Below are 12464 nucleotides of genomic sequence, written 5' to 3' on the forward strand. Positions count from 1 at the left end.
TCCACATTCGAATTGGATTGATCATTTAGGAGCTTCTGCTCCCTAACATGTGCCACCTTCTTTTTATAAGGGATCACAAGTAATTGGACACTGGACTGAAAAACAATTCCCTTCTTCCATGAGAAAGAAAGAAAGCACTGGTGAACTTCAGTAACGCAAAAAGACCTGGATGTCCACGGAAGACCCATGACTGTGTGAAAAATTGATGACACCCTAAACCTAATACCTGGTTGGGCCACCCTCAGCAACAACACCTTTTAAAAAAAAAAAAAAAAAAAACAGCCCTGTGGAGGAATTTTGGCCCACTCGTCTTTGCAGAATTCAGCCACATTGGAGGGTTTTCGCACATGAACCACCTTTTTAAAATCATGCCACAGGATCTCAGTCGGATTCAGGTCAGGACTATACCTAGGCCACTCCAAAGTCTGCATTTTGTTGTTCTTAAACCATTCAGAGGTGGACTTGCTGGTGTGTTTTGGATCATTCCATTTGTGGATAATGGCTCTCACTGTGGTTCGCTGGAGTCCCTCAGCTTTAGACATGGCTTTATAACTTTTTCCAGACAGAGAAATCTCAGTTACTTCATTTCTCACTTATTCCTGAGTTTCCTTGGATCGCAACATGATGTCTGGCTTTTGAGGATATTTTGACCTACTCCACTTTGTCAGGCAGGTTCTATTTAAGTGATTTCTTGATTGAGAACAGCTGTGGCAGTAATCAGGCCTGGGTGTGGCTAGAGAAACTGAACTCAGTTTTCCGAGATGTGATACAATATTCACACAGGGCCATGTAGGTTTGGATTTTTTCCCCCTTAATAATAAGCAGCGGCATTTTGTGTCTCCTTTGTGTGTGTATATGTAGTTTTTTTGTTTGTTTGGGGTTTTTTTTTTTTTTTTAAAAAGGGAAAAGCAGGACCTACCTGCACTTGTTGAGCCAATTCCAGCTGTGAGTACAGAACGACACATAATCTTGGCAGCATATTTCAGGAACTGAGACTTCCCTGTACCTGGGTCACCAACCAGCAACATATGACACTCGCCTAGAAGGAGCAAATCATGAATACACACATTTCACAGAGGGCCATTTGTAAAACACAAAAAACAACAGAGGCACTGATTTGTCAGCGTTTACATTCTGTCACAAGACAGTCACAATTTTAATTTTCATGAAGCTATTTAAAGGGCCCGAAAAAGCAACATGGGTCTGTCCTCCTGTGGGCTGACCATCTCTGTGGCCCCTCCTGTGGGTGGTGAGCCCACAGGTGGCCTCAAAATCTCATCATTGCTTTTTGAGGATGATGTGATTCTCTTGACTTCATCAGGTGAGGAACTTCAAGCTCACACTGGAGCAGTATGCAGCCAAGTGTGAAGTGGCGAGAATGAGAGTTAGCAACTCCAAGTCTAAGTTCTCAGTCGGCAAAGGGTGGAGTGCTGATTCCAGGACACGGATGAGTTATTGCCCCAAGTGGAGGAGTTCAAGTATCTGTTGTTCACGAGTGAGAGGACAGGGGAGTGCGAGAGTGACAGACTGATTGGAGAGGTGTCTGCAGTGATACGGATGCTATGCCAATCGGTTGTAGACAAGAGAGACCTGAGCATAAAACGAAAGTGGTCCATTTACCAGTCAACCTATGTTCCTACACTCTTGTCGCAAGCTCTGGGGAGTGACCAAAAGAATGAGGTTCCAGACACAAGCAGTAGAAATGAGTTTACTCCAAAGCATAGCGGGGCTCTCCCCTGGAGGTAGGGTGAGGAGCTCGGTCATTCGAGAGGGACTCAAAAGGAGGTGGTTCTTCTGACATCTGACTAGGATACCTCATGGACTTCTCCCAGGTGAAGTATTCCGGTTGTCTTACCAGGAGAAGGCCCAGGGTTTGGAATGTCTCAGTCTCCCCTCAGATGAGCTAGAGGAGGTGGCTAGGGTAAGGGAAGTTTCAGTTTTTCTGCTCCAGCCACGACCAGAACCCAGATGAGCAGCAGAAATTTGATTGATGGTTGGTTCAAAAGAAAATGAACTGCAAAGGGCCAGATTCCACTTCAAAGGCACAGCTTAGAAATGTTTTTTTTTTAAGTTTATTTACTGGTTTGTAGGAGTCATTCTTTGCAGATACTTAAGAATATTAATATGTATTATTTAAAAATTTAAAAAAAGAGAAAAATCGCATACCCCTAATTTTGGTCCCAGAAGAATCTATTCTCTGAACTCCCCCAGCCAAGACCATGGCCACTGCCAGTTTAATTACATACATGCCAAAAACCTGTGGACACAGGCTCAATAAGATATGGTTCCTACCTACAAATAAGAGAGAGGGAAACAAAATAAATAGATATAGAGCAAGATACACAAATATAATAGTCTTACACAGTAAATTATACATACCAGCTATAGGATTATGTTTGTAGCTATTCCAGAATTCTTCAAATTCTTCCTGAGCATCCTTTACAAGCTGTCCAGCAGCAGCCTGCTGGTTGTTTACCTCTATATTGTTAGCTTTGAGGACCAACTCCACATCACAAAGTGCACCATCATAAAAGGTTTTCCAGCGCAGACACATCACTCCATAAACAGTGACATCATCTCCTGGGAGCATACAGTCCAAAAGCCAATACATGAGATTAATTATTAAAATTTTATTTTCAGTTCTGATTTTGGCAAAGTAATCATAATACAACTACCTTTGTTGCATCATTTTTCACTACAAACATCTATTAAGAGTTAGAAAACATACATTTCCAGCACTGATGTGGATTTCCAGTGACAAACTTATGTTTGCTTTGCTACTCATTTTAAACTCAACTTGCCTTGAGCCACAAACTGTAAGATATCAGGAGAAGCGTATCTGGACAGTTCTTAAACATTAATGTTTCTTACCAGATTTACAACTGTCGACGAGGTCATTCTCCAGAACTACCAGTAAAGAACGAGGAATACTCCCCACTGAAAGTTTCTGCACCTGTCGTAAGATGGGTACAATTCGATAAAAATGACATATTTTACGTACTCAGCAAGTGAAGTTTTAACAACATAACTTAACGCTTTAACTATGTTTAGAAATTTTTAAAATCAATACATAAATTAATTAAATAAAATCAAGAAGCTCATGTTTAAAAGCCTAACCTGCTCTTGAATTTTGATCTCCTGGTAATCCCTGCAAGCAGCAGGTTCAGATCCTTCAGACAGACAAGTGAATTTATATGAGTTACAGTTATCGGGGTTAGGGCAGGCTACGGGTGGGACAAACGTGTAGAATTGCTCAAATTCTGCCTGCACTGTGAAAACATGACGACACTTTGTGCACATGTAATCACGCTCATATTCCAGAACCTACAAGAGGAGGAAAAAGACACGGCTGTCAGTAAAACTCAAAGAAACCAAACTGGACCTGCGTAAGGCTCTGCTCCTTGTCCAAACACCACGTCAAAGTTTACAAAGTGACTTATTATTTTTTAATCGAATAACTGTTTCAACAGTTAAGCTTAACTGTAGAAGGCTTGTTAGACATTAAGAAACATTTCTCGCTCTCTGGATGTTACACATAACTAATAATGGTCATGAATAAGAATAAAAACTGGAAGTTGTCTGTGGGGAGGTGTGGTTTTGGCTAAGCTGCAGAGGAGGGATGGAGCAGTGGGTTTAGGGTGTGACGTCAGGGGAGGCTAACCCACACAGCTGTTCTCAATCACCTGGTCATGCCTTCCCCATTTCAGTAGGATGCCGGGACCTGACGGGAGGACAGCTGGTAAGTTGTACAAACCAAAAAGTGTGCTGTATGTATAATATCAATCGACTTGCAATGCTGTGTGCTTCGGGTCTTTTTGTCACAATGATGCCGAAACCCAGTCATGGGATGATGGACCGCAACCTATTCGGCTGGTGGAAGTGCTGGCGAAGATGGTGGTGGAGCTAGCCGCTATGCATCAGTAGCAGGCTGCAGTGCATCATCTGCAGAGCAGCACCTGATGGTTCATCTAACCCTTTTCCCCTCTACAGACACCATCCTCCACTCACCGGGAGCCGCTGGGGCAGGAGTGTTGAGTGCGGGGGGGCCAGGACACGTTTGCTGGGAGCGCCCACAGACGTGTGAGATGTTCCATTTTGCTGGCCCTCCAACACCCTCCTTCGGTCTAAGAGGCACGTACAGCATAACGGTAAGGTGCGAAGGGGGTACATGCCAGGCTATGGTGGATATGGGTTGCACGCACACCCTGGTCCACCAAATCCTTGGTGGACACTGACCCCCTGTTAGGGCAGTGTGTGGGGATGCATTCACAACCAGTAATGGTGTGTAGTGTCTGCACTGCACTAAGCGGTGACGTGGGGTCATCGAACGCTGACTCTGGCCTGGAGGAGACGGCAGGGCCTTCTTGTGATGCCTCATCAGCTAAAGAAATTCCCTCCATGGAAGATTTCCCACTAAAGCAGTCTTATGATGACAATATATGCTAGGTCTTTGACCAAGTGATAAAAAATGATGGTCACATGTTGCACCCTGACCTACCCAAAAAAGACGGGTTGTATCAACTGGGTCCTTTCACAAATATTTAATTCAAATATTGACACGATGTGTGGGCGTCTAGATCTCTACTCCACTATTAACTGGTGGCTTATATGTATACTGCTCATGTTTTTTGCAGTGTTGGAAGCAGCATTCCATTTAATTGAATAGCACATGTACATATATGAAATGCTGTTACCTTGGCAATACTGGTACGTATTACAGTACCAGTTACAGACAAAAAGTGTCCTACATCTCTAGTCCTAGGAATTGTATCTCTTGTCAGCTCTGGGCACACTGGCAGACCTGGACACAGGAGAAACAAAAAGTTATGTGAAGTGACTCGAACAAGCAACAGTGACGAGCAGCAACGCTCGAAAACCGTCAAATGTGGCTGTATTACAACAATTCTGCAAAGATGAGTGGGCCAAAATTCATCTACAGTGGTGTAAAAGACTCATTACCAGTCGACACAAATGCCTGATTGCAGTTGTTGTTGCTAAGGGGGGCCCAACAAGTTATTAGGTTTAGGGAGCAATAACTTTCTCAAACAGGGCCCTTAATGATAAACACCGTCATTTAGAAACTTCACTTTTACATTTGTTTGATGATCTGAAACATTTAAGTGTGACAAACATACAAAAAATAGCATATCAGTCAAGGCATGTAATACTCTCTACTTTTAAGATTAGGCTTTCCTTTTTTGACAGAGCTTAAAGTCAGGCCTTTATCGAGTGACCTTGGAGCTACTCTTAGTTATGCTGCAATAGGCTTAGGCTCCTGGGGCTTCCCATGATGCACTGAGCATTTCTCCTTCTCACACCCATTTTCACTACTGTGATCCCGAAACGGTCACAGTAGATGGCTGTGTCTCCCTGAGCCTGGTTCCACAGACAAGGGGCCTGAAAGCTGAAGGCTCTAACTCCCGTACTGCTTTTAAACTGGACATGAAACGCTACAAGTATAAAGGGTAATTTACACCCTGGAGCCCTGCACTGAAAAACTGATACTGATGTAACACTGTCTGTGAAGCTGGATTTAAGAGAGAAATGCTGATAGAACATGTTTAGTGCCATCTTGTGTCAGTACAAAACATGACGTGACCAGCTTGGTTGGTTGTGGTCAATAGACTTTAGTCTAACATTACTTTATGTTAGCTAACTAGTGACAGAGCCGATAACTCAGGTGGCTCCTTATTTTCTACTAAGAGGGGGTCAATTTTGTACTGCCATTGGCTGTAGCAATGAGTTTTATCTTAGGAAACCAAGGATCTACTGTCCACTTTCACTGCTTGTCTCTTAAGCAGTCAATAGTTCTTTGTTGTTTGGCTAGCTGCACTAAAATGGGAGAATATAGCTGTTAGCCGTAATGTTCAGATTTATAAAACTCAGTACACCATATAGATGTAAAAACTAAGTGCAAGCACATAAACGCTAGATCAGGCGTCTCCAACTCCAGTCCTCGAGAGATACTGGCCGGCAGCTTTTATATGCATCCTTGTTCCGACACACCTGAATCAAATGAATGGCTCATTACCAGGCCTTTACCAAACTTGATGGCATGCTGAAGAGGTAATTCAGCCATTTGATTGATTCAGCTGTGTTGGAGTAGGGATGCATCTAAAAGCTGCAGACAGTAGCTCTCAAGGACTGGAGTTGGACACCCCTGCATTAGATATATACATATAATATAAATACATAATTCCAGTTTTGGTTATTTGGACAGTTATACTGATATAACTGTGGGGACTTTGACTTTGAGCTTAAGGCAACAACTAACGTACAGCTGCACGCTGAAATCTGGGAACTAAGGTTAAAAACATTTTGAGTGTCATTCTCTAATATATTTTTCTATGTGACGGCATAACCATGTTTCCAATAGTTGGAATTCTGTTTCCAAGTTGGGATTCTGTGTAAAATTTTGATCTCTGCCAAGAAGGTTATATTTTCAGTACCATTTGCTCCATGTGTGCCTCTGAACACAATAGCTCAAAAGGTTTTGAATGAATTCGAATAAAACTTTGCAGGAGTACAGAGTGGGGTCATTGCATTAAAATGTAGCTTGCATTTACCAGCGTCTTCAAGGTCAATTATTAGTCGAAAAAGTACTGTGCCAAATAAAGATTTGAAATAACTGACCTCTCCTTCACAGTCAAACTGATCTAAATGTCAAAGTGATAATAAGCCTATATTGGACTCTCAGATTCTTACTGCCACTGTTTGCATTGACAACATATAAACTATTAGAAAATGATATTTGGGAATTCAAGGTCAAATAGGGTCAAACTGGCAATATTTAGAAAATCATATGAGAATTCTAAATATCACATAGTTTGCAACCAAATACATCGCATTTGACCTCACCTTTACATTTCAGAAACAAAACAAAAGGAACATATACAAACTAAAATTGGAAGTTAATACTCCCCAGAGATTGAGCTACCAAGGCAGAGGTTTGTACTCAGAGTGCTTCTTGTTTTTAATATAACATTAACATGAAATATTTTATATTAATATAAACTTTAATTTAATTTGAATGCACCTACTAAACTATCAAACTGGGAAATTGTATTGTTATCTTTATTAAAATATACACGTCTGATTAAGCACTCAAACTCTTTATGCAGACAAAGAAAGGCAACTATTCCTAGTTAATTAAAATAACAGTTTATCCAGTTAAATATTTTAAAAATCAGACTGATATAAAGGCTTTTTCTTAGCTTCCTGAAAAATACAATAACAAACTTGGTCACCATCTTTAAAAAAAAAACAAAAAAAAAAAAAAAACTGCTTTTGAAACTATGTGCTGCTTTCGTAGAGAGTGAGATCTATAGCATAGATTTATAACTCAGTATATTTAGGCTTGACGGCATTTTGGTTGACATAAACACACAATCCAAATCAGGGCTCTAGAGTGCGACCAAATTTTTCAGTGGTGCGACTAACTGTTCGGGTAGCAAAAAAAACAAACAAACAAAAAAAAAAAAAAATCTGTGGTTCCTGTGGTCAACAACAGACACACATTATGCCCCTATCGTGGACTAAACCAATCAGAGATAGTAAGGGGCGGGACCTCTCTGATTGGCCATGGTCCAGTTGAAAGTGCAGGTGGAAGTGGGAGGTGAGTAGCTTGAATAAAGCGATATCAATTCATTAAATCCTGAATCGACTTTTAAATATAACTGTGTTTTGCCAGAAACGCCAGATTCTCAGATTAAAGCTCACAAAACCATTTCAACAACAACCAAACAGTAAATGAGAGCAGGTACACGGATTCCACACAAAGACATAAACACAGAGTGGACCCGACGCATCAGAATCAACTTTGTCTTTCTCGGCTTTCTCACCCAACGGCCCGTAGACGGACACGCTGTCGGAGCTTAGCGATTCTGATGCGTCCGGTCCGCGCTATGATTACGTCTTTTTGCGCTGATTCTGAGCTGCAGGTTTTGTCTCTCTCCAACCAAAATTCACAGAGCCAGCAGTAAAAGAAGCAGCAAACTGCGCTTCACATTTGATCAATGTTGTCATGAATTTTGCTGTTTTGCTTCCACGACTATTAAAATCACACTCCATGCACAGCTAGCTCTCTCTCTATCTCTCTCTGTACTTCAAGAACAGTTTCCCGTCTCCAATCTCTGTTTTCTGTATTATTCATTCACTTATTACCCACCAGTCTACTGTTGTTTACAGCGCTGTCGGCTGCTGTCTTTTTCTTTTCCTTTTCTTTTTTCACTTAAATGACCTCGGACAAGAAAGCCTATTTTTTCTGTTGTTCAATACTGAAGAAATTTAAACTTTATATGCAGAACATTGTAGAATATTTTTAAGGTTATCTGCTATAAAAAGCCAGACCAGGAAAATCTCCTTCATGTTTTTCTGTGTTTTATTCTCAGTTACTTTCACACAAAGGCATCTGCTGTGATGTTCACAATTCTGATGAAGTCAGTACTGATAAATGATCAGAATTATAATATTTCTGACTGTCTGAGGCTAAGTTGAATCGAATCGGGACTTTGAAAACCGGAATCGAATGGATTATAGAAATCAGTGATGATACCCAGCCCTAGTGAGCAGCCTAGGCACGACAGAAGTGGATGTAGCTGTAATAGGAAAAGAACTATTGCTAACTTTTCTGTTAAGTTAAGGCCTGATCCTTCTGAAATTCATAGCCAGTGCTCTGACACGGTGTCATCAATCTTTGAATGCTGAAAAAGCACAGTGTATCCAGAAAAACACATTTTATTATATAAATTATTATAAAATTTGTGTGCACCTAACTTTTGTGCCGGTACGCCTAACTTTAAAAAGTTAGGCGTACCGCTACGCCCATGGCAAAAAGTTAGTCTAGAGCCCTGCAAATTGAGAGCTGTAACTAGTATAACTGCATGACTAACCTGTGATGCGAGCATGAAGAGTGTGGACCAATCTCTGGTCTTGTTTTCTTTGCCCTTCATTATGTTTGAGTGAGCCGTCGTCTGTTACCGCTTTGGCTTTTCTGTTTAATACTTTATCAAATATAGCCAGGACATCAGTGGGATATGCATTGAAATAGTCCCCAATCTGTGGGAAGACAGTACAATAACCATGACATTAGTGCAAATCCACATTAAATAATGAAGTGTAAGTATGTCAAAATAATAAATGGAGTGATTGGATAAGAAATACTTAGAGGCTAAATATTCAAGAAAGAAAAACAATGTTTCAAAATGAACTGCTCACTGGATTCCAATTTAGAAAATTCCTTTTTTAATAGTTTAACTGCATCTGTTAAAAATAAATAAATAAACATTTTAAGAAAATATTTTTTCTTAAATGCAAAAATTAAAAAACCCCACTACAGACATGTCAGCTAAGCCATAAAATAAGATACTGTCTTTTTACCAGATGGAGCATCATTGTTGAGAAACAAATCTGATCATGTGGGCCTGATCATTTTGTTGTTCGTTCTATTAAAGACGAAAGAATGAGATCGCAGGTACGAGTGGCGTAAATGAGATTTCTCTGAGGGTTGGATGGATCCGATACGGTGAGGAGTTCAGTCATTGGGGAGGGGCTCAGAGTACAGCCACTGCTCCTTCACATTAAAAGGAGCCACATGAGGCAGTTGCCTCCTGGGTAAGCTGTTCCAGCTGGACATGTCCTACCAGAGGAAGGTAGGACAGGGAGAGGGAGGTTTGGGCTTCCCTGTTTGGCCTGCTGACTTCAAATAAGCAGAAGAAAATGAATAGATGATTTATCGTTTTATTACTCAAGCTGTCTGCCCTAATCTTAGTAAATCACTTTTGCAATTTATTTTAATAATCTGGTGCCAAAAAGCAGCACTCCCCGCCACCCCAAAATAAGTTTTTGTTTTGTTTTTTAAACTATGCTATCAGTTTTCAATTGATTGCAATATCCTCTAACTATACATAGTTAAATATCTTTGTATAGTCAATTGAAAATTAATTAATTTTAACATATTTAATTTCACTTTGGTCCACTGTAAAACCATATCTCCTTTATTAAGATATGGGATAGTAGCATTTAATGTTTAAATTTATCCAGTTTAAACAGCAATATAATAATTAACTAATAAGTAACCACTCAGTGCCCTAAGTCCCAAAAGGATTAATCTCTTGTCTCATGTTCGACGGTGTTCCTAGGGATGATTTTTGTGTATAAAAAGATTAATGAACTGAAGAAGACCCCTTTTATATGAGCGTTCACAGAGGCTAACCCAGAAAGCCCGGCTTAACAGAAAAAAAAGTATCCCCACCGTCAATATACCCTAACTAAGACAAATAAAACCTGACCATGTCAAACTTTGATGTGAAACATTTAAAAGTGACAAATATGCAGAAAAAGAAGAAATCAGGAAGCAAATAGTTTTTCCACATGCCATTTGTTGATGGTATGATGAACTATACTCACAAATAGTGTTTTCTGGCAGTGTTCCTAAGCACATGCTGACAGTGCAGGGCCACCTGATGGCCTAAAGATCACAAGCTTCCAGACTTGTCACACAAAGACTTCTCCTGCTCCTCAGAATTATTTGATATTATGTACTGTATATCAGGAGATATAAAAAGTCTATATTCCATAATTTGTAGACATAGTGTTTGGCGGATGAATGGTGAAACCCTGCCCATGTTTATTTCTGAGAAACACTAGCTCTCCAAGCTCTTTTCAAACCTAATCATGTTACTGACCTGTTGCCAATGAATCAAATTAGTTGCAAAATGTTTCTATGATTGCTTCACTTTAGTATCATTTACTTTTCCAGCCTTTTCTTCTACAGTTCCCAACTTAAAATGTTAAATTTGGTCAGTTTAAACATTTGATATGTTTTTGAGGTGCTTTTGTGAATAAATGTGGGTTTGAGATTTAGAAATCATTGCCTTCTGTGTTATTTAAACTTTACACTCCAATGCCCGTCATTTTAGGAACCGGGATTATAATAATACTATTCTGAGTTTAACCATGACACATGACTTTTTTTTTCTTTTCTTTTTTTTTCTTTAACAGACATACAAATCTCAAGGGGCTTACTTTATCTATATCCCAAACACAGAAACCTGTGTTAACATTACCTCCATATTGGCCTCAAACAATGTCATGGCATTAACCACTAGAGGGCGATGAGTGTCTTCATTATCTTCAGTCTCTTCAATAAGTTGGAGAATGTCATTGTGATGATGATCTGTCAGATAGGTATCAAACACCCGATCAATCAGTGCCTCCTGTTCCGGGCTTATCAACATGATGCAACAATTTGAATCCCTGCAAGAACATAAACAATGAAACTGACGTTTATAAAGACTAATGTTACACACACGTTGTGTGCTGGTCTTAAACATCATTTTAAATATTCCATATCCATGTGCATTCACAGTTAGATCTCTCTTTATGCGTGCTCAACAGTCAAACAAAGGTGTTAAGCTGCTGGCTAGCTGCACACAAAAGACATGGAATACAACCGTGGACAGGTCTATTGGCAGCAGAGTGGCCCACTCTCAATATTAATATTAATATTAAAAACCCGTAACATTACAAAGTATGATTAGGTTAAACACATAATTGCAACACAGCTATTGCACATTTAAAGAAGCCGTGTGGGAGAGAGGAAACAAATACAATTCAAATGCAATACTGCTCTATTAGAAGTTCTCAGCTTTGTTCTAACTGCCTAAAACTGCGCGACAAAGCAACAAATAATGTTCTTGTCTTCCCGGTGCTCATTAGGCAAAGACAGAGATTTTAACTATAGACACTCCTACTGTCTACCCGAGAGTTACAAAAGGCACTTCTTCGTAATTCTTATGAACACTTATGAGCTTACATTACATAGTAGCTCAACTCTGATAGGCCTTATAAAAACATCGTTTCAATCCAATAACAGACTTTACCAGTCAGCCTACTAAGATGCAGTTTGACATGTTGATATGTGTTTGGATTAGTACACATCAGTCACATTGATTTCAAACAAAAATACCACTTTACATGTTATCTATTAGCGTAAACACCCTGCATACTAAAAGTTGTATAACAAGTTTCTCCCGCTGATAATTACGTTCATATCCTGTCTCGCTGTAATAATGTAAAGGCTCACATACCGTTTGTCAGACACACGAACATTTTCTAATAAGAAACCCACTTGTACAGCCACAGCGACTTGTGTTGCGCGGGCTTACAGCTGTCTTCTTCTACGTCTAAACTGGCTTCTGCTTCTTCTTCTTCTTGTTTGTAAACGGTTGGCAAACAACGAAAGAGTCTGTCATTGCCGCCAACTGGTATGGAGTGTGTATCGGCATATTCTCATGCAGGAGCTTGGAACGTGTGTATGGAGGGCTACAAGTGCCAAAAGGATATAAATAAATAATTACACAGTTAATTTAATATTTCATTTATTACTAATGAAGGTAGGATTCATTAAATATTGATTTATTTCATGTGAAACATTAAATAAATTATGTGTTTATTTCTAATTT

The 12464-nt window shown here is 39.8% G+C and overlaps 1 protein-coding gene across 3 annotated transcripts in view; it reads right to left on the minus strand.

Moving 5' to 3' along the window:
- mcm9 (minichromosome maintenance 9 homologous recombination repair factor) overlaps positions 1-12173 on the minus strand; it is a 35278-nt gene extending 23105 nt beyond the window's left edge. Inside the window, exons 1-9 of one of the 3 annotated variants that reach the window (XM_084953116.1) lie at positions 12090-12173; positions 11067-11256; positions 8892-9057; positions 4695-4801; positions 3118-3324; positions 2872-2953; positions 2380-2580; positions 2167-2292; positions 920-1039 (exon numbers count right to left, since the gene is read on the minus strand). In XM_084953116.1, the coding sequence (XP_084809242.1) occupies positions 920-1039; positions 2167-2292; positions 2380-2580; positions 2872-2953; positions 3118-3324; positions 4695-4801; positions 8892-9057; positions 11067-11237 (1180 nt within the window). In that variant the 5' untranslated portion in view covers positions 11238-11256; positions 12090-12173. Of the gene's footprint in view, positions 1-919; positions 1040-2166; positions 2293-2379; positions 2581-2871; positions 2954-3117; positions 3325-4694; positions 4802-8891; positions 9058-11066; positions 11257-12089 lie in introns of those variants that run through there. The other 2 variants (XM_084953117.1, XM_084953118.1) reach the window with 2 other exon arrangements.
- Between the last annotated feature and the right edge of the window lie 291 nt (positions 12174-12464).

The sequence above is a fragment of the Perissodus microlepis genome, chromosome 15 (assembly GCF_051167445.1).
Source record: "Perissodus microlepis isolate ML-2025 ecotype Zambia chromosome 15, ASM5116744v1, whole genome shotgun sequence".
In the NCBI taxonomy this organism is placed as follows: domain Eukaryota; kingdom Metazoa; phylum Chordata; class Actinopteri; order Cichliformes; family Cichlidae; genus Perissodus; species Perissodus microlepis.